Source organism: Rissa tridactyla, chromosome 1 (assembly GCF_028500815.1).
Source record: "Rissa tridactyla isolate bRisTri1 chromosome 1, bRisTri1.patW.cur.20221130, whole genome shotgun sequence".
Classification (NCBI taxonomy): Eukaryota; Metazoa; Chordata; class Aves; order Charadriiformes; family Laridae; genus Rissa; species Rissa tridactyla.
In genome coordinates, this window is record NC_071466.1 from 116,514,666 (window position 1) to 116,537,647 (window position 22,982).

A 22,982-nucleotide genomic window follows, 5' to 3' on the forward strand; every position below is an offset into this window, starting at 1 on the left:
AAAGTTTGGAAATACGGCCATCTCTTTCTCCCTTCTCCATTGTGTGGGTCTACAATCATAACTGATGGGAGGCAGAAATAAAGTAGTTTAGCAAATTTTGCCTTTCATGGGAATAATTGCCTGCAGGGTGCAGAAGTGTCTGAAGACTTGAGAAAGTATAAAGGAGTAGAAGTGTCCAATCTATTGTTTATGAAATCCGTCAGATTCAGAGAAAGCAAAAATTGGAAGGGGGATGAAATGAAACACCAAGAGTTTGAAAGTAGATGGAGTATGTGACAAATGTTGGAGAGATTTGTGGAAAATGGAAAATCAGAAGATGAGGTTATAGAATGGGTACTATGCAGACCAGGTAGCTGAAGGCGTGTGCCGTTCTCTGCTATGAAGGCCCGGTAAAATTAGCACATCTGCAGTGCTCCCGCTTTCTGCCTGAGGAAGTAGCAGAGCCAAATGCCCAAGAAAAAGGGTGGGTAAAATCAACAGCCCCTTAGAAAGCATGCAATGTTTCTAGTCTTAAATTTGTATCCAGAAGGTGGAGGGTATAAGAACGAGATTCTTCTCTTCTTTTTTCACTGTGAACATTTGTGTATATGCAAGATGGAGCGCACATTTCCAGTGCAAGAGAGACATCAATGTGTGAATAAAAGCTGATGTAGAATGGAAACTGTCCGCCTCCTTGTAAAAATTGTATTCATATGGGCTATATACGTCATACGCACATCTAATGTAAAGTGCAACCATTTCTATGGTAATAATCTGACTCTTCAGAAAGAATACAATTTTGAATTTGGGAGCTCAACCCACAAGTACAGCCACATGAAAATATTGGCAGGGCCTAGTAAGTTTAAGGAAAATAGTGGTCAGTTTTAAATATCAAGAGGAAAAAAAGAAGAAAATAATCTGTTAATGACGAGAATGAGATTTGATTTTCTTGAAGAAAATTAACCACAAGATCTACCACTTACTCTCATGAAGAAGTTCCATTAGAGAAATTAGCAAATTGGTCAGATACCAACAATAGTAACAACAATAAAACACTTAAAAACTGTAGGAAATTTTACAAGTCTTCTGAAGACTTCAGATCTCAAAGAAAAAAAAGAAAAATTTGAAAATAATTTTGGATAAAAACCAGAAGTATGCCTATAGAGAAAGTGTCAGGCTTGGAAGAGTACTGGGTGTATACTTGGGGAAATATTCAGTACCACAATAAATTGGTTTCAAAGTAGAACTGGAATAAAGAAAGGAATGATTTCTAAGGTCTTATAATGAAACTCAAACATGAGAGTATTCTTCATCAAAAGAATAAAAGCTGAAGTATTTTTAAAAATTTTCTATATACAAGTAGTAAAACTGGAGTGCCTTAGAAGAATATTATTTGAATTTATTTTCTTGTTGTAAAGCACAAACTTGGAAACGAAGTCTGAAATCATTCAGAGATTTCATTGCACCAAAATAAGACTGGCAATCAGTAAGCAATTAACCATTCTTAAAACAGCTATAAAAACCAAAAAACATTTTGCACTTCCGTGAGAGTTAAAAATATTTTGCGATAGCTTATCCTGAAACACAGATGTCTGAACCTACACTAGGTTGAAAAGATTGGATATTTAGACTACTTCATAGATTTGCTTTCTCTGGAACTTGCTATTAGAAAATATGTTTTATGTATTGGAATGCTATAAAGTATTACATTTTTGCATTACTACAAAAATGGTAGCTGAAGAAGGCAACTATGATACAAACTGAGGGATTTTTGTTCTTAGTGATACTGATCCTCAAAGTGGGTTTAAATATGATTCTGAGTTTAATACTTTAAGAGCAGAAAGTATTCTGTGTGTGGTCTCTTGTTAAGTGCTAACAAAAAGTATTTTTAAATACTTTTTAAAAAATTTTCTATAGTCGCACTCAGTGTTAACTCATTTCAGTACTCTCAAATCATTACAGTAGTGCTGGATTAATTCTTGATTCAGACATGGACAGAGTAATTCACTGATCAATGGACAAAACATCATTCTTCACATGAATCGTAAAAGGCTCAACTCCAGAATGTGTACTAGGTTTGGATGGCTAGGATTTTAATGTATTTTCATATTTGAATGTATAATTTGAGCTGTTGTGGCATGGAAGTTCTAGACTCAGGAAATAAAGCAAACTATATGGTGCAATACCTTTTGGAACAGTTTCTCAATATGGCATATTAAAAGGAAAATTTTTTACAGAAATGGTAATTGCTGAACAATAGAAAAAAAAGTAGAAAATAGATTACTCAAAACCACAGGCTGAATAGTTTAAATAGTCAGCATGGACTGTAAGCTTTAAGAGGTAGCAGATGCCTGTCAGTCCTGATCTATCTTTACACACTGGCACGCAGTTAAGACCTTTTGTCAATAGTTCAGGAGTTTATAGTTAATTTCCATTTAAGAGTAATCAAGCTCTTTAAGACATGAAGTCTGAAGTTGTTCACTCTACAGGAGATCCATGTGATTTGGAGAGGCTATGAACTTTGCAAAAAGGTTTCTAGTTCTTATGTAAATTGAAGATAATAGGTTTTCTCAAGTTAATCAGAAAAAAAAAAAAGGCTTTTCAATTTGTAAGGTACAACTCAGCAAATAAATTGATATATGGATTTGAAGTTATTAATATCAATTAGAAAAGCTGACTTTCTGAGTGTCTCTGCAAACCTTCCATTATTAGAAGAAGATTTAGCTGTCTGTCACAATGGAAAGGTAGATCAGGATTTGCTAGTACTTCTGCTAATGGTCTTGGTCTAAGTAATAGGGGGCTGTGAGGGAAGTAGGAACTCTGCAGCCAGAACTGTCTTCTTTCTTGCTCATTTGACAGTCAAGCCTAACCTCATGCCATGTAGCTTCTAATAGGAGAGGAAGGAAGCCAGGTGGAGGAGAAATGATCAATAAAGTTGAGAAATACAAAATAGACCGTATTTCTCTTCCAGATCAAGAGGACAGTCTTGCTTAGAATGACTTTTATTTTTTCTAGTTTCTTATGACCACATAGAAGAACTTTTAACAGAGGTCTCCTTCAGAACTTACTAAAAACGTAAGGCAAAACAGTTTGTGTTCTTTAAAGACAGGTGACATTTGTAAGAGGTTAGCATGTTATTTTTATGGCATGCAACTGTAATTTCACTGCAAGGAGAGTTTAATTATTCTAAGACAAGAAGGAGATTCCTTCTGATAAAGAAGAGGAGAACAGATAAGAAGTTCAGGTAAAAGCCTTAAAAGAAATGAATAGCATTAAGAGCAGCACCGCTGAAACTGACATAATAAAACTTGTAACCTGAATGATGATAGTATTTTCTTAAAAATATTTATAACAAGAACTGTTTTTAAGAAGATGTGTTTTTAGGTGTTTTCCAGACTCTGAATAGTTAGAGGTACTTGGGGCGATAAATGGCATTAGCAACAACCGGTGCACAGCTTGATTTCATGTCTCATGACATTTATCCCGAGTTGTCCGTTTGCATGCAGTGGCATTGAGGTCATAAGAAATCACTTAAATAAGTAACTGTGTTATGACATACTGCAGCGATGTGTTCCTGTGTATTCCACTATTCAGAAAATCTGCTGACTTGACCTCAGTTTTGATGTATTGCACAGTATCACGACAAAGCTTTTTCTGATACTGCCCACCAGCCATACTGCACATTTGTGAGCTCTCTGATTTTGCATTTCCTTCAAAGCTGAAGAGCTGGCAGTGCTGTCACAACCAAACTCATTCTCTCTGACAAAACACTGCTTCTCCAACACACAGAGTGACTATTGATAATGAATTGTAATTCCCTGAACTATTTTTTCCATGTCTAATGCAGATCACCCACAGCAATTTGGGATCCTCTTTTTCCTCCTGCGTTAAACTTACCTTAGGGAGGATGGTACTTTGTGAACAAACTTAGAGGACTCCCCCACCTCTGCCTTCATGTGGCAATGGATTTTGAATTTCTTGAAATCAAATTCTGGACTACATCCCTATGGCATCTCCCTCACAAAGTTTTGGGGTTTTTTTGGAGACAATCTTTTTCTCCATCTCAAGCCTCCCTACTGCTTACAATAGTCAAATACAAAAGATATTTCTGATGCAATTCACTGATAAGGTATCTTCTGATTTCACATAAGTTCTCTTGTTGATCTCTCTCATGACTATGAGAAGGCCAGGCTCCAAAATGTTATTCACAGCATTTTTTTTAAACTTCTTTGGGAAGATTGTGAATAATACAGGAATTAGGTAAGAAAATTCATATATACATACGTATATATATGGATTATGCACTTTTCAGATATTTGTTTGATATTGCCTTGCCTTCTTGAGAATAACTAACATGAAGGAAACGGTTAAGGGCAGGGGGAACCCACAAGAAAGCCACAAAAGGCAAAGGGAAAAACTACAGGTAAATAGTTGCAAAGAATTTAACATTATAATGAGTTAGTGATCAACTGGGCAAAAGCTATCCAGACAGAGACCAGCAGCATAGCACATCTGTGTTAAGGGCTGAAAGTCTTAGGTCAAAGGGAGTCTTATGCTCTAAAGATACTAAAGGACAAAGAGGAGTGGGTTATGAGCCTGGTGAGAAGGAGATACAGAAGAAAAGAGAATTATGGCAGAATCGGTCCAATTTTGTTCAGTATATTCATTAATGACTTGGATGATGGGACAGAGTGTATCCTCAGCAAGCTCGCTGATGATACCAAACTGAGAGGGGTGGCTGACACTCCGGAGGGCCGTGCTGCCATCCAGCGTGACCTGGACAGGCTGGAGAGCTGGGCAGAGAAGAACCTAATGAGGTTCAACAAAAGCAAGTGCAAGGTCCTCCACCTGGGGAGGGAGAATGCTAAGCACCAGTATAGGTTAGGGGTGGACCTGCTGGGAAGTAGTTCTGAGGAGAAGGATCTGGGGGTCCTGGTAGACAGTAAATTATCCACGAGCCAACAATGTGCCCTTGTTGCCAAAAAGGCCAATGGAATCCTGGGCTGCATAGGGAAGACTGTGGCCAGTAGGTCGAGGGAGGTCATTCTCCCCCTCTACTCTGCACTGGTGAGGCCACAACTGGAATACTGCATCCAGTTTTGGGCCCTCCAGTTCAAGAGGGACAGGGAACTGCTGGAGCGGGTCCAATGTAGGGCAACTAAGATGACTGAGGGTCTGGAGCATCTCCCTTATGAGGAAAGGCTGAGAGAGCTGGGACTCTTTAGCCTGGAGAAGAGAAGGCTGAGAGGAGACCTTATTATGGCATACAAGTATCTAAAGGGTGGGCTGAAGGAGGATGGTGCCAGACTCTTTTCATTGGTTCCCAGTGACAGGACGAGGGGCAACGGGCACAAGCTGGAACATAGGAAGTTCCGTTCAAATACACGGAAAAACTTCTTTACAGTGAGGGTGACAGAGCACTGGACCAGGCTGCCCAGGGAGGTTGTGGAGTCCCCTTCTCTGGAGATTTTCAAGACTCGCCTGGATGCAGTCCTGAGTGATGTGCTTTAGGCAATCCTGCTTTAGCAGGGGAGTTGGACTAGATGATCTCTAGAGGTCCCTTCCAACTCTGAAGTTTCTGTGATTTCTGTGAAATAGAACAGTCACCTTGTTGCAGGTAGAGGTAGGTATTAACTGACCTGAAAGGAACCTTAAAAATGGTTGCAAGGAAAGATTCGGTTATAGATATGGGGAAATATGAATGTGGAAAATTACTCTTAACCTCTTAACAATCTATACTTTGTATCTTTGGCTAAAAGAATAAATACCTTTGCTTTGAAAAGACTCTTCTTGAGTCACTTTAATCAGTTACTGTCACAGCCTGCTGAGGGATAAGGACTTTCGGCTGCAAATTTGTTCTATCATATCAACATGGTTAGCATCTGTAATCCAGTGAACCAGTCTGAAGGTGAGAGGACTGCCTAATTTGTCCAAAGCAAGGTACAGGCAGGGAGACCTGTCACCTAAATGCCTTTGTGATGGGCAAAAGAAAGGCTTTATCGTTATCCAGGACAGAAGATGAGGGATGAAGGGTTGGGGGGTTTTTTGTTTGTTTTGTATTGTTGGTTTTCTTTCCTTTTCTGTTTGTTTTTTTTTGTTGTTGTTGGTTGGTTGGTTTTTTAAAATATTTTTTGGTGTTCGCTTTTTTTTCTGTAAACGTTGAATACTAGCACTGTTTGAGATTCCTGTCACCTCTCTAAGCTTATCATTTAAGCAACTTTTTCAAAGGCATAATCCACTGAAACTGTCATCAACAGTTCTTGTTTCTGTTGTCTTTATAGCTGTGAATTCCTGTCAAATTTTTATGATATAAAAAGTAGAAACCTATATTTTGTTGTCAGCTCATTTTTAACATATATTGGTAATTTAATTCTTAACCATTTTAAAAACATTGGTATAGGGCATCATAAACATTCTTAGGCTATGTTATGTCTACTGAGATGCTTAAAAGAGAAAAGTGTAGACAAATATAACAGTCAGTTCAGATGTTCAAAGCTTCTGTCTTAAAAAAAAAAAAAAGAAGTAGTTCGTAAAAGGTACTTAGGATATTCTTGACTAATTCTTCTGGGGAGAAAAGCACTCTATGAAGGTTACTCCAGCTTTGCAGAACTACAAAATCAGATACTTCTTATCTCATAAAATAAAAACCATCTATCCAAGCCTTTTATGAAAGGCTAGTGACTGTGGATATTGATGTTTTTGATAGATGAAATACTCCCAAACCAGCTCATCCCAATATGACTCATCAAACTGAGACTTTATATAAACAAGAAGTTCCCTCAGGATTTAAACTTTCAGATGAATGATTAACTGACAAAGCTAAAAATCCAGGTTCTCAATACAGAGAAACTCTGTAAGTTTCAAATTAATGAAGCAATCATTCCCTTAGATGACTTAACGCCGCACCAGGATTTCAACAAAAAATGCTCTGATAAATGTGATGGTACCTTTTCCATTACTCATTTGAGCGTTTCCACTAGATTATGTTTTTATGGACTCCAGAAAATAAAAGTGTGCCCCTGTTTGGAGGAGTAAAAGGCAATGTTCAAGAAGGCCATATTCAAAATAATGAATTTACTTGTCTTGTTAGTGTTGCACAAACCCTTCTTCTATCTTCCTTATTTTTATCCACGTTGGCTACAAAATTTTGACAGGATGCTTAAATACCCAGATGGATGGTAATATCCTCAGTGAGACTGAGTACGTAAAAAGACAGCACGGGTTTTTTGTTGCTTTTGTTATTTTCGGGGGTTTTTGAGTGTGATCTTATGGAAATTAAAAGGTTATTCTTTGCTAGTATTATGGGCCAGTAGGTTATTTGAGTGTTGTTTACTAAGGTCTCAGTGAAGAACACTTTGTACGTGACCTTTCTGTACACAAAAATCAGAAAAGGGCAACAAAAATGAATAGTGCCAAAAACTTCCAAGTGAGAATGGATTGCATTGCTTGAATTTACTTTGCTCAGAAAGAAGAGGTGGTACAATAGATCTATGTATCATTTTTAAATGAAGGCTAAGATAAATATAATGGTTAGATTTAAAGATATGTCTAGGAAGGAGGATTATAGGAAATCACTGAAGCATCTCAGTCCTTTGGTTAAGGATGGAGAAAGGGATGGAAAAATTAATGAACTTTTTTTATAATACAACTCTGTAACTTTTAAAGGCCTAGAGTATAAAAAATATTAATGTGGACTTAAATATTAAACTGTTGACTTTCATGTTGCATGAATACTTGGTGAAAAGATAAGTCTGTGCCTAAGTGTTCTTTTCTAATCAAATCTGACTGTGGTTTTAAACCTTTTTTTTTTTTCCCCAACACATTCCAGTTTGTCCTTAGCTGTCTTGACAACTTATTTTGGAAGAAAAGGTTTCCTAGCCTAAGGATTAGAAAATAATTTCACTTAATTTGCAAATTCTTTGTTACTTGCAAGAAAACTCCTGTTCTGTAGTATAAAACATGAATCAGCCTGGAACATGATACCATTTTTTTATATCCTTGTTGCAGTCCCACTTCAGTTGGGAAAAAATACCAAATTCTGTTGCTTTTTTATGTCAAGTTTTGAGGCTTACATGAAGACAGTTAACAAAATCATTTTTTTTGACCAAAAATTATTTCATTTTTGCAAGTCAGTTACTTCTGGGCCTTTCTGCTAGGATTAAACATAAATTATACCAAAATCTGAGCACATTTAGCAGTTCTTCAGAGGGAGTAGAAAGTTCACATTTCTTTTGGAGGGCTGGCAGAGAAGTCATTGGTCCTAATTAAGGATTTTTTGTAAGCTTGTGATTAGTATCTCTGGCTTCTTTCCCTTTAACGCAGTCCTGACGGTGCCGCTGTGTGCAAAGCCGTACCAGTAAAGCAAGAACGTACCAGCCCAAGAAATAGCATGGGCTGTCACATTTGAGCTGTGTCTTTGAAAGAATTTCTTCAGTACAGCATGCTTAATTTGTTTGTTGTTGTATTAAAAGGTGTCACACTGTGAGCAAATTAGAATAGGTAAGCCAGAAGCAGAGCTGTGTTTTGGGGAAGAAAACAACGTTTTGGTGCTTCAGCTCTGCTACCTCTCTCAACCCAACGAAGGGTCTCAGTGGTAGCACAGCTCCTTTCCACTTAACCGCACCCACGTGGGAGGGATTAAACCAGGGATATAGAAAAGCACCTCTCACCCAAGATGGAGAAAAAAAAAAAAAAAGGGAGGACAGACTCGTTCTTTGGGTGGCTGCATTGGTACCAGCAGGCTGTTAGGACACAGCAGGTCAGTGAGCTTGTTTGTGCCATGATATGTGTGAAGGTAGTAACGTGCAATTGCGTTAGTGGCCACGGTGCTCATGCCAACTTTATGGCTGTTGTGCTCCAAGAAAGATGTTTTCAGGATTGTCTGAGAAAAATGGGTATTAAACTGGTAAGCGTGATTCAACCTGAAGTAAGCCCAAATGCACGGCAGAGGGATACCCTGTTTGTTCCAGTCCACACGGTAGTAGATAGCATTATAGCAACTCTTTAGTATGTGAAGAAAAGGTGAAATTCTGCAGTATGGGAGATGTATGCAATGGAGAAAAATGTGCAATATTAGGAGCATACCTATTTGCTGGGTGTTTTAGAATGTCAAACCTAAATATCACCCGTTTGAGCCAGAACCCTTTCAAAGCATTGAGTAAGAGAAAGAACCTCTGTCTGGATCTGCGCCTGTGAACATGTTTCAGTAGGATAAACTATGGGGAATTCACAGTTCTCTGTGCCTTGTGTCACAGAAGGAAAGCTTCCCCATTACTGTTTCAGCTGTGCTTTGGACAATGAAGGTACTAAAGCAATTATCAAGGAAGAGCCAGTATGCTCTAAATTTACGGTTCCCTTACCGTTTTTTCTTGTAAATTTTTCTTTCCCTTCTGAGCCAATAAGCTCAGAAGGTATCAAATTGAAACAAACAGAGAAAGAGGGAGAGAGAAAGGCGTACTAAGTACAAGGTTATCATAACTTTTAACAAGGTTATAATATGCAGAAGCATTATTTACCACATCCTGCAATATTCATTGCCACTGCTAGGAGATCAGTGCAAGACAGATATAAATAAATATGTTTTTGCACAGCAGGTAAGGGACTTCCAGAATTCACTGCCACGGGAGGCTGGGTTGAGACAGTATAACCAGATTCAAAAAGATATTAGACACATTCATAGGCAACAGGTCTAAATACTAAATAGATACAAAAGAGAAGAAGAGATGTGCCCTCCAGCATCCCTGACAGAATGATTGTGGATGCTGACAGAGCTCAGAGGGAATGGACCACAGAAAAGGGCCACACACATGTTTTCCTTCAACAGCCGCCCCCCTTGTCACTGACCACAGCAGCACCCCGGCCTGGGTGCATGAGCATGTCTCATGTTCTCAGCTCACTTCTGCCTGACTAATGAATTGTTTTGACCAGAGTGTTTCAAAACTTCCCAGCAATGCAGGCAAAATTTAATTTCGTGGCTGTGACAGAATTGCTGCTGTAGGCACCATCCTCCTTGAGAGTAGTGAGATGGAGGGCGAGCTGTGCCCCGCCACCATGACGTGTTGACCGTGGGCTGGGTGCCCAGGAATTGCTCTGCTGCTGACACTGAGCCAGCACAGGATGGCTTAATATTAACTGTTAATTAGCAGGTTCCCCGACACCCAGATGTAGATCCGCCTCTCTCTAAAGCCATGATTTTTCTGCCATCATCATTTTGCAACCACAGATAACCACTCTGTATAAGACTAGAGTTGGTATATTACAGTGTGACAAAGCTCCCTGAATAATTTATATCGAAGGCTCCATTTCATAGTTATTTGTTATCCTGTGGGGTTTCCCTTAGGATATGCCATCTAATTTCAATTTAAAATGTGAGTTCGATAAATCACCACTGCATAGAAGTCGCTTTAACGTGCCATTTATGAAAGCAACGGTGCACATTGTAGTAGAAGTGTTTCAGAGTTTCCACTCCTGGGATTACAGATTCGCAGTAAGCTGGTAAGTGGGGAACAGCGACGAGTTTGCTAGAAAATTGAACAAATCCACCTTAACATATCAAAGCAAATCCCACCTTAATGTTGTGAACTCTGTAGGGCAATGTTTCTCTGACAGCCCGGGCGTCTAGATTCCCTCCTCAAATTAAGCAGAAAGGAAGCGTGTATATTGTGTGTCATGTATATTTAGATACCAGTTGCTGAAAGTTCACTTAGGAAGAGTATCAAGACATATTTACGGTAAGGTATAAGTGAGGCCCATTACACTGACAGTTCTTAATCCTTGGTTTAAAATTATGTGCATCTTGGTATATTCCATGAGTATGTGATTTTTCTAAAAAAAACTATAACTTCAGAGAATAGCCAGTCTAGGTAACAAGTTCAACAACGATTAACAAGGTGTCGTCCAAATATTACTAAAATATGTATAAATCTCTACTTTCTTTCAAGAGAAACATAAGTTATAGTATTTTTACTTTAAAAAGTAATATAAATTATAGAGCAGCAAGTGCATTTCAGAAAAATTCACTTTGTTTACATGTCTTGCCTAACTTAAAAGAAAATCATATCATTGCATTCATTAGGACTATTTTTCTGTGCATGAGGCCACATTTCGGCAAAATGTCTCTCCTTAGGCTTAATTCTCACTCTTCACACTTATTATGTTTAATAGGCTTTAAACATGTGCTTAAAGTAATGAAATTAAGTATTTTTTGAGTAAGACTAGTGACTAATTTGGCATCTGCTGATTTTATAACAGCGCATTATATTTTGTTTTATTACTTAGTCATACATCTGCATACTTGGAGAGGAAAATATAACGTAACAATGTGCAGATCTAGAACAGCTTCTGACTGAAATTACTTAAGGAGTGTACCCAAAAGAAAGAGATTGATATTTGGGCTATAGTGTACAAAGCTACCAGGTACAAGTAAAGCAGCAGTGAATCCCCCGGCTGCATAAACCTTGCTTTAGTGACTAGTATCTAAGGACCCGAGATGTTCCATCTGTTTGTGAGATAGTCAGGATCTGTCTTTTCGGTAATTTCCCTCATGTAAATTTAAAAGTACATGTTCTTACATGGAAGTAAAGACTGCATACCAGCAATAAATACATCCTGCTGTCTGTTGGGCAAATCTCATGAACTGTGGAGCTTTTTGAGAGTCTTTAGGAAAGAGGTATTGCTTGACAGCGGGAAGGTACGTGGGAATCTGCAAGACGGTCAGGTCCCTTCTCTGCGGTGCCCTTAACTTGCCTTGGGGGTTTTTGCAGTCAGTGCTTTGCCCTTGGCCTGTTTGCTGAGAGTTCATGAGGCACAAGAGGAAAGGTTTCACAAAAGAAGGATTTTAAGTCAAATCTTATACTGCTTGTGATAACATGCGTAACGAGCAATGATTTGAGGGAAGGATGCAGAAAGGGTGGAAAAAGGGATGGGCTGTGACACAATGCAACAACAGAAACAAATTTAGATTGTGTGTAAGATGTACTATTTTGAGACCGATATGCCTGGTTCAGGAAAAACACTCAGCGCATGCAAGTGCACTTGTGAATGTGTGTAGCCTAAATAATTTTAGAATCCATTTACATCTACCATTTACACTTATATCTACCTCAGCCTGCTTGTATGATTTCTGACACCTGTCAGCCACACAGGACCGTAGCCCTCGTCACACAAACGGAAAGCTGTTTTCACTTGGCTTGCCGAGCATCTTGCCGATCTGTGAGCTCTGAAACCTCACGAGCACTTGTTTTTAGTTTAGGGAAGATCTTGGTCAGTTCCAGGTGCAGCCTCTTTCCTTTTTTGTTTCTTTTCTTTTCCCTGCTTATTCTTTCGCTTTCTTTAGTAGTTGCCATCCAGGATGGTGAAGTTGAAATAGCGGCATTTCATTATATCCAGTAACTCAAATAATCATTGAATATTCTTTGATGACACGTTACTATTCCTGAGTTTCTGATGCTCCTGTTTCTGATGTATATGTTGCATATATATGCTTCATATATCTGATTAAATGCATTGCTTTGGATCCAACAGGCCAGAACCAGTACTGTGGACAAAGGATGGTGGAGAACTACCAGATCCAGAGAGAATGGTTGTCAACGGCAGGGTCCTAAGCATCAGTTTCCTAAACAAAACAGACAATGGCACATACCGGTGTGAAGCAAAAAATCCTATTGGCCGAAACAGCACAGAATATGTCCTGATAGTACATGGTGAGTGCGTTCTCGTTAGTTTTTTGGTGCATGTTATGCATATGTAGCATTGTAGAAAATACATGAAAATACAGCAGTTGTTTATGATCATTACCGAAAGAATAGCAAGAAAAAGCTGGAAGTATAATTGCACTTTTATTGATACTATCATCTAGTTGTGGGGAGAATTTTTACTTCCTTTTATTGGCATGCCTCTCTTCATACAGTTTAAACAAAATATATTTGCTTACCTTGTGAACTTTTTGCAAAGTAAGCACCTGTAAAAATGTTTTGCACTATGTTTGTATTGTTTTATGAACACTTGCCTCAGGCACGCACTGTTCAGATAAAGCTGGTTACGAAAGGATATATAAGGGAAATACGGAAAAACTGGACAGACAGCTGTTTGGGGATATCAGATACTTTTCCTCACACAAGTTAATAGTCTGCTACTGAGAAAATTCAGCTTATACAAGGTAGCTAATCATCATCTGGCCTGTCGTTACAGTCAATCCTCAAAAATATGTCATGTCCAAAATTCATGTTACTTTTTCTAATAAAATTGAAAAACAGGAAGGTTCACATTAAATTACAATTGATTTGTTTTCCTTAATTAACTAGGCAACTATATTTGTCACATGGAAAGAATAGTAGGCTTTTACATTAATCACGAAATAGATTGATATAACTCAGGTATAGGAGAAACTATAATACAAAGTTAGCATTTGCCTTTAATATAGCTTTGCAATATGGATCTAGCAGTCTTGAAACATAATATTCTCTTATCATTGGTATGTCTGTGATAATTCCTGGAGAATTACGAGTTCTGTAATTTGAATTGTAACCTAAGCGAATACGGAGGTAAAAGCTCTACTGTAGTTCATGACGGTACTTTTTTTTTTCTCTAGATTTGTAGAAAAAATGCAACTTCTTATAAAAATGACAAAATAAAATGAAAAAAATCTAATACAAATTGTAGTCTGTAAATAGACCTGGGAACTAAATAGATTCTATTTGCTCATGATTAATTCAGCTATTAAAAATATGTGTTTCTTTGGTGTTTGCAAGCTCTCAAAAACATTTTTCACTGAAGGTTTAACCTGCCTTTAGGTATGTGGCAGAATACTTTTAATAAGTGTTACTTTCAGCTTTCAGTAATGAGATATTTTTTGGCGCTGTTGATGAAATGTCATTTATCAAAAGAACCCCTTAGATTACTTTTCATTTTTCTTCAAGTTCACTATTAGTTTGTGTAGGATTAGTGGCCCAAGTAAGGAGGAGGTCTTTGCATGAGGAAAAGAGAGCCTGTGCTGATGCGTGAGTATTTCTGTATTAAAGACAAACAGAAAAACTAAACCCTCTAACCTCTACTTACATTCATTATCATAGAGAAGAAAAAAAAAAAGAAAAAATGCCTCTTACATCCCAGAGGTGGTGGTGTATTGGTTGTTGGCTGCAGGCACAATACAATACGCACTGCCTTTGATGAGGAAATGGCTTCTGCGCTTACCAAATGTTAAGACTTACGTCGTTTGTGCTTTCTGCCCAATTTATTTATGTGTCTGTTTCTGAAAACATGGCCTTTTATAATGGTAGATTTTTCCATCAGTGGTGACTTCGCAATATACCTCTATCAAAGAATATTTCACAATCTCCTATGTGTCTTTTGCATGGTGGCATGCCCCCTGTTGATCTGATTATCTTGCAACAACTTCATGGCAGTCTGTAAAATCATTCATTATCAGGAAGGCATTCTGTTATGTTTGGCAGCACATTAGGCATGTTATCAGGTTTAGCTTGCACATTGCTGACCTTTTCTGTTATGAGTACCAGAGTTTTCCTAATTGCATTTCTGCAACTCCAGTGTTAAAACCGGAGAAGGTAAATGTCAGGTGCTTCTGAGGTTTCTGAAACAATGAGATTAGTGTGACAGAGTATGTGATGATGTTTAGTGCTTAACAACTTACTGCGTTTCATTTTAAGTACAGAAGAAACTGACACAATTATTTTATCAAGGGTAGCACAATCAGTTGTATAGATCAATTTAGGCAGTGTCTTATCCTTTCTTTAGCTCATTGCATTCACAAATGTCTCTAGTGAAACATAATCCTCCCAAAATTATACAATATTCTCTCTCTCTGGGGGCTAGCAAACCTACTTTTTATCAGTTTATGAGATGCATTCTTCCATTTAATAGAGGATGTATTTTTTTTCTATATCTTCATAAATATATCCTTTGATTTCTTATCCCTTCCCCTGTGCCTAATGTGTTGATGTAATTATGTTTTTTTGTCCTACTCCTTCATTAGTGCTGATTTATCATATTAGTATGCCTTCTTACTTTGAACGTTAGGTTTCTAATACAAATACGTGCCAGATTTAACATAAAGGGAGGTATGTTCACAAAGATGTGGGAGAGGAGAGGGAAGGAATCTGCACGAGGACAGAATCTCTTCACAAGAGAGTCTTTTAAATTGCAGGTCAAGGTAGTAAGGTCTAGGAAAAGTGACCTATGAGATCTGTAAGGAGTAAGGCATAAGCGTCCTGCGTGCTGGCAGCCACTGCCTTAATGGAGCCTCTGGAAATCCAGCTCCTCAGTTGTTAAACAACTAATAGTTTTTCTGGGAAACTCTTGAGCCCAGAGGAGTTGCAGTGATGGAGAGAAAGAATGAAGATCACATGTCCAAGTTTAAAGAGATACTACGGCTGATTCGTTTTTTCCAGGTGAGCTTGTGTGAGAAGGCAGGGGACATCAATGGAAGGTATAATCTGCAGAGGCAGAGGAGTGTAACTTGATTAAGAGCTTTTCTTTTCTTGTCCATACTGTGATTTCCTCTACATTTTTTCCCTTTTTCACTTCTACTTCAACAGATTTTCTGTCTTTCTGTTTATTAAGGGTGAAATGTTTCATCTGGCTTCTCTTCTTTTTTTCCGCTATGAAATCCCCGTCTCAGTGAGATTCAATCTACTAATTCTCTCAATTTCTGAAGTTATCTTCCTAACTCAGAAGATTTAGACAGCTTTAGCATAGAGAGAAGCTTGCCTAAAAATGGAAGGTATGGTTTATCATAATTAGGGATTAAGGGTAAGCAAAGTATTTATAAATATTAAGTATACAAATGAAACAAGGAGTGTCTCATGCCTTTAACTGGACCAACCTAGACACAAAATTATACAGAATATTAGTATTTTTCCCATTTGAAATGATGATGAGGTAATACTGTTTTGATGTTAAGTGATGTCAGTGGAAATAAATATTGCTATAAGCAGATGAATAGCAATCTGTCTAATATAATTAGTATCTGATAACATAAAAAGTCTTTTTAGATTTGTAGTGTAATTAAAGAAATCAGACTTCAGAGAAATTGAATATATTTGAATCAGGTAAAAGGCATGGGCTATTAAATATGCTCCTGCTGCTTTGCTGAATCAATATGACTGCTACTCTCATTTTTCTTAACTTTTATTATTAATAATAAATGTCAAGAAAACACTTCATGAAGCAGGAAGGTGGGCACAAAGTCAGAGTTTATAGACAGCAGTACAAAGGCAAGACAAGTAGTTTGCTCAAACATTTGTCTCATGCAGTAACAAAGGCACAAGCTTTAATGCCTGTAGCTGTTGTCATTTCTGTATTCTAATTGGCGAGCTTAGTGCTTCAGAAGTGCACATTCTGGCCAGATATATTACACCCTTTCTTTGGTAATGGGCCCCAGGCAATTTTCCCTCTCTTCCAATTTATTAAGAATTTTTGTTTACCTTTGTCCAAATACTAGTCATTAATCATCAGAAAACACAGCTAACTGCCAAACTCATGGTGCTCAACCCAAAAACATAGATTCTGCTTGCAAAGCTTCGGTAATAACTGCATTGATTTAGCTGGAGATGAGAAAGGAGGTGGTCCATCATCATCAAACTGAAGACACAGCTGTTATGTATGTAGCAGTAGTTCATAACCTCTGGATGTCACTGCTGAAGACTTAGTTCGACATCATATTATTGAGTGGGTGACGGAAGTCCACTTCATTGGGAAATCTTCTTAATGGAAACAGCAGCATTAGATAATTTGCAGCCCTATTGGAAATAAAGTACCTTGGTGAAATATCCTGATTTCGCAGTCTAAAGATACGCATTCAATTAATTGAAATATTCAGAGCTATAATATGTTGCACATCAATTATCTATCAAAGCAGTATGGAAATTAACATGAATCAGCAGCTGTGGATGGTCAGTGCAGTTCTTACTGCCACAATACGGTAGAAAGGGATTGAGCCAGTAACTCAGTATCTCTGGAGAATAAAAAGTGATATAACATATTCCCTTGGCTTCAGCCTCTCAATTATTTTGTATTTTTTTCTTGAACAAGCTATTTTTTGCAAACAAAGGCAACTGAAAGACTGAGTTACATCCTTGTTAATATTTTGAAATTTACTTTCAAACAGAAGTTCTCCTACAATGTGTAAGACGAAAGGTCCCACTGCACCTTTCCTTTGGATTATAATGTATTTATCTTCCACCTGCTTGTCCAGTCCCACTTCAAAACATTTATCATCTTAACTTTCACAATTACCTGTGGCAACAAGTTTCTGAATTGAATTATGTGCTTTGAGGGAAAGTATTCTCTTTCGTTTGTTTAAGCCTGCTGCTCGGTCTCTTCACTCCCCAACTTTCCAATCTATTCGGCGTCTTTTGCTGTTAGTGCCATAATATGGAAAATCTCGCTGTGATGGGTGTTCACATTTGTATTCTGATGGCATTGTCTCATTCCTCTTACCATCGCTGCCATAGTTTCTTTCAAATCCCAGTACATCTCCTGTTATAAATTCTCCCACTTAGGCCAGTGGCTTGTATCCTCATCTAAGTCCCACAGCTGTTGTTATTTCCATAATGTTCTCATTTCCACCTTCATTTTGCCATTTTCCAGTCTGATCGCTGTATTGCAGTTAAGATCACTTTTATTTTCATGCTGCTTCTCTTCAACAGATTCTCAAGTATTTCCACCTCGCTCTCAATTTCTCACTAATTATGATCTTAGACTCTGCATTTCCTGGGTTCCTATCCCTCGTATCCACTCTCCTTCTTTCATGGTCTCCTTTTCACCTTCTTCCTCATTCTTGGTCCAGTAGTAAATCTCTGTGATTGACTGGAACAGCACTATGCTAAATTTGCACCAGACAGTTTATTAACTCCTGTCTCCAAATACATTTATAGAAGTTCACCTTCTCTGGCCATCCATAATTCCAACACCTTGCACTTTTACTTCTATACAAGTTTCTTTTTAAATTAGCAGAAACTCTGTGGAATCCAAACCACATCTGAAATGAAACAAACTCCATTATCTCTATCTGTTCTAGAGTCCTTTATCTTTGTCTGTTCATTTGGCCACTATCACATTTTTATTATGTTTAATGTCTGTTGTGATGTTCTCATAGGGGCCGCTCTCCTTCCTTTATTTCTGTAAATCACTTGTGCACATCTCTCAGTCTATGAAATTAAAAACTGAGTAGAACAGTAATTTGATATAAAACTGAGGAAGTGAGATTTTTTTCTGTTTTCTTTGAAAACTGAGTTTATCAGATAGGCAATAAATATCCTGGCTTGCAAATATTTTCACCACAGGCCTCTCATAAATCTTGTGCACTGTTTTTGGACACCTTATCCTCATAAACATATATCAAAAACACATTAAAAGTATTCACTGAAGGGGCAGGGGGGAAATGGGAAGGAGAGGAAGCAGCATCCATGTGGAGCAGCGTGCTGCTCAGTAATCTAGTTGCCCTCTGTTTTGGCGTTAAGACCCTAGACACTGAGGTGCCCAGACAATTTCTAAAGTTTCCTCCTTTATAGTTCCTGAGTTGAAACATCTCATTTACAGACGCATCTCAGAGAAAACACTTTATGGGAGAATCCTACCCTTTGACTGAACAAAGCTTGGGAAAAGGGAATTGAGCAGACCCGTGGTCTAATGGAACAATAATAACATGTACAGCTACAATAGAGGGTGTTTTCAGTAAAAAAACAACCTTTCCCTTACAGCAGTCAAGTCCTATCAAGAATATAAGGTTCAGAAGACTGCTTAAGACTTCAGTTGAAATTTTGAGCATGTGAATAGCTATGTTTTTTATTTTTGAGATTTTTATTTTTGCATCTGTGTTTGAATTAAAAGAAAGAGGATGTCTCAGTTTTGAGTCCTTAAAAAACAGGTGAAAAATCTCTCCTATTCCCATCTTCTAAAAAGTAAAAATAACATAAAAAAGTACAGAAGACAACTCACACAGAGAAGCCTGAGCTTTCAGATGAAAAATAAATAAATAAAAGAAGGCTCCTGAAGACTTTCTCCTTCTCAAAAACCTTCCGTTCCCCCAAACCATCTTTTTTTTCTTTTTCTCTCTTGCCTTCCCCTGCTATGCGTTCCGCATACACAGACACACCCCACACGTGCACAAACACACAAACAAAACCAGAAACAAACACGCGAACAAACAGAAGTCTAGTAACTTATCCAGGAAGAGATCTCTTTTTTTTTATATATTCATATCTTTTGAAATCCACATCAGATGAACGGTTTTCTTGCATAAGCTGAGGTGTGGAGGAATGAGGTTTCACTGTGTCAGGTCTAAGAAAATAAGTCATTATCCCCCTGTGTTAAAGGTAGCATTATAAACACAGACAGAATTTCATTTATGTGTTATTCTGCAAAGCATAGCCCTTCAAATTGTGTTGACGTATTTTGATGTTGCGTATACATCAGTGTTGTAAACTGACATTAAGGTATTAAATCATTATCATAATATTAAAGTTACCTTCTCCAGAAAACTCTCGGTTACGCTAAAAGAGGTAGCCCAGACCTTAAAGCACAATGCAGATGAATGCTGCACAATCAGATGAATTAAGAAATCATTGTGTAATGTAGTTTTTATTACTGGACTAAAAAAGAATCATGTTTAGTTGATGTTTTCAAATATAAGAAGTCTGTCAAGAAACTTACGGTGGAATTGTTGGCTTAATTTTATGGCTGAATTGTCCAGCTATTATTCCTGAACACTCACAAGGCAGCTACTTTGAAATTGCATTTATTTTGTTGCTATTTATCAACAGATAAATACTTGAATAGTGAGGTCTATAGTTGAGCTGTGAGAACTGATATTTATTAATTTATGGTGACTTTAGAAAAATAAGACACAAATATTTTTTTTTATAAGGTCAGAATTATTTTGGAAAGGTCAAGAAAATATCATTCCAAACCACAGTAAGACTTTTTGGGAATCTCTTTGACACTTCTACCTTTTTTACGTTAAAATACTACTTTTGATGAAAGAAAACTTTTAAAATAGAGTGATTTTGTTATATGATATATGGAACATTTTAATCACATTTTTTCCATACTGGCATACTCTTTGAAATTACTGAATTCAGAGTATTTCAGTTGAATTAAATCTGAATTTTTCCTGGTTTTACTTCCCTCCCCCCCACCCCCAGTGGATGAAGCAAAAGCTCTCTCCAGGTCCAGTCTTTAACAACGTATTCTAACACATATAGCTCATTCCTATTTGAATAGAAGTTGTACTTGTTCTTAAAAATGTGTAAATTTAGATAATGTCTTTAATAACACACAACCCTTGAAAATAATTTTCTATGTACATATGTAATTGGCTAATGTGATAGTTCTTGATTTGTATTCCCTATGTGATTTCTGAAAAGGAAATGATTGTGTGTTAGTTTTGAATTATAATGAATTATTTTTCTCCGTACACAATAATTGCATAAAGTTAATATTTTGTATGCTTGTATATGGGTAGAACATCTGCAGTAAAGTAATTCTTGAACTAGATATACTAGATATATTGTTGTTGCTCTTTTGAAAAGAACTGTTTTAACTGATCTTAAGTGATGTGTATTTCTAAAATTGTGCTGTTGATTTTATTATCACTGATTTGCTACAGTAGCACAGCTTGCTCTCTAATTCTGGACTGCAAGCTTTGCTATTGCTTATGCCTCTAACATTCTTGAACTTTACTTCAATCAGACTTTTTTGGTTGAGGGGTCAGACTGTAAAATTACCATGTCTATGAACATCATATGCAATCTTCATGAAAAAAAACTTAACTGTCAACAGAATAATTTCACTTGAGACTGATGACAAAGTTGTAGTCTAGCAGTTGCTAATGATCTTCTGTTTCCATCTAGATCATTTATTATTCACAAAACCTAAACCATAAAGAAATTATTGAAGTGACTTAGTAATTTTCTAAATTGAAATCTTTCCTGCACCATTAGGTGCTACGTGGAATGCAGATAAGGATGTCCTGTCTCTGTCTTTCTCATATGGTGCTTCTATAACTTACCTTTCTTTTGAGAATAGGTTGCTCAGTGATATTGCTTAAATTGTCAACTGGTGTTGCTAGTCTGGTGATACATCAGTACCATGCTGTGTTCCAACTGAGATTACGAACCTTGCAAAGGTATCACAAATCATTGGTTCTGAGCAAATGGAGATAGATCTAAATGCTTTGGGGAGACTGCAGGCAGCATCCTGAGTTTGAGGAGGGTAGGGAAAGCTTCTGTAAAAATTACGCATCTTTCTTTGGGAGCTTTGAGAAGTTCCATATGTGAGGTCTCTAATCATCTCAAACCATTAATATTTCTAACATACACAATTTGATGTTAATCATTATTAGTTCTGACTATTCTATTTTTGCTATTTGTAATTTTAATAATTAATGACTTGTACGCTTGTTCTGGAGTTTCTTAGCTGGCATTTCTATATTGTATAAAGGAAAAAATATTAAATAAAATATTTCTTACAGTATTCTATCAGTATTTTACTTACAGCAAATACGGTTTTCCTCCCCCCATGTTCCAGTATTCTTCCAACTAAAAACAGCTCAAACTGACAAAAATTTGTAGTTTCCCTGAAGAAAATCTAAAAATCTTCATAACATCTTTCTTCACAGAATAGGTTCAGTCTAAACTTGTGGTGAGACCCGAAGTGTCTTTAGCCCCTCCTCCAAAAGGGAAACCTCTAAGCTCCAATCACAAACTATTTTTTCCTAGGTCTTACTGCTTGAATTCTTGACCCAATATAACAGAACTCTCTTTGCTTTGTAATTAAAGTCACATTTCTTATTGATAAATCCTGTCATAGCCTTTCTGTGGTGGATCTTTCTCTATGTTGCTATGCCCTAATGTGGATTGCTTTGACTTGGTCTCAAGAATTGAGAACTGTTTTGACAGCTTTCAAGAAAGCTCATTGCATCGATCTTTCTGTATGTCTCCCATGGAACGGGGAAGAGACAGCAAAAGCTAGCCAGGAGGACAATAAGGGTGTATCTCAAAACCATTCTCAGGTGGCAGACAGAAAAAAAAAAAAAACAAACAAAAAACAAACAAACACAAACCCATTGCTAGCGAGTGTAAGTATGGATCTACCAAAGTTGATAAAGTTGGTTGGAATGGCCAGTGCCATATGGGGATGTCCCACAACACCCTGACTTCTTTCACAAGGCTGTGGTTCCCTCACAAGCACTAAGCAAGCTGTAACCCCTTTTGAAGAAACTTATCTGTTAGGTGCCTGTGAACAGGTCTCCAGGTATCTGCTACGACTGATGGAGTTCATGTTACAGTATAAGGTGATGGGTCATTTGTGAGAAGAGTGGTCGAAACAATTTTCAGTCACGACTACTTTTCCTTTGTTAGAAGGCATGAAGACAGAAGAATTAAAGTTTTTATTTCTTTTTTCTTTATCTACTTCATACTCTGACATGCGTTTTCTTTACTTTTCCATCACTGGTACCCACACAGACTGTTGATTCCCCAGATACACCCTTGAAGAAAAAAAAATTGCTTTTGCCTGGTAACCTCATGACTGCGGAGGATATATCTTTCCGCTAAAACTACCTATATTATTCCTTATGGCAAGTGAGGAAAGAAATGAACCAAAGGAGAGGAGGAAGGACAGAAAAAAAGTTTGGCAGGGTAAAACTGTAGGAGTGGATAAACTGTTTTATTATTGAGGTATTGCTGTGGGTCATTGTGCTAGAGGATTTGTTTTTCCCTCTGTCGTTTCTGCTTTTTGTATTTTCTGTGGGTTTCCTAATCCTTGATTAGTAGGAGGCAGGGAGGAGTTGTCGGAGGCTGACACGTTGAAGTGCTAGTTTGCTGCTTGATTGAGGAGAGCGCTGGATGATTTTCGTCATTCACAAGCGGGAACTGAAATCCCTTTGCACTGCTTTGTATATAATCTTGTTCAAAATAAATTAGCAGATATAACCAAGCATTCTTTATAACAAATACTGTGATATTCCATTGGTGAACTGTCCTATT

At 37.5% G+C, this 22,982-nt stretch overlaps 1 protein-coding gene across 6 annotated transcripts in view; it reads left to right on the plus strand.

Moving 5' to 3' along the window:
* CADM2 (cell adhesion molecule 2) overlaps positions 1-22,982 on the plus strand; it is a 669,070-nt gene that overhangs the window by 586,528 nt on the left and 59,560 nt on the right. For all 6 annotated transcript variants that reach the window (XM_054204867.1, XM_054204847.1, XM_054204857.1 and 3 more), the window contains one exon: positions 12,502-12,680. In XM_054204867.1, coding sequence (XP_054060842.1) covers positions 12,502-12,680 — 179 coding nt within the window. The remainder of the gene's footprint in view (positions 1-12,501; positions 12,681-22,982) is intronic.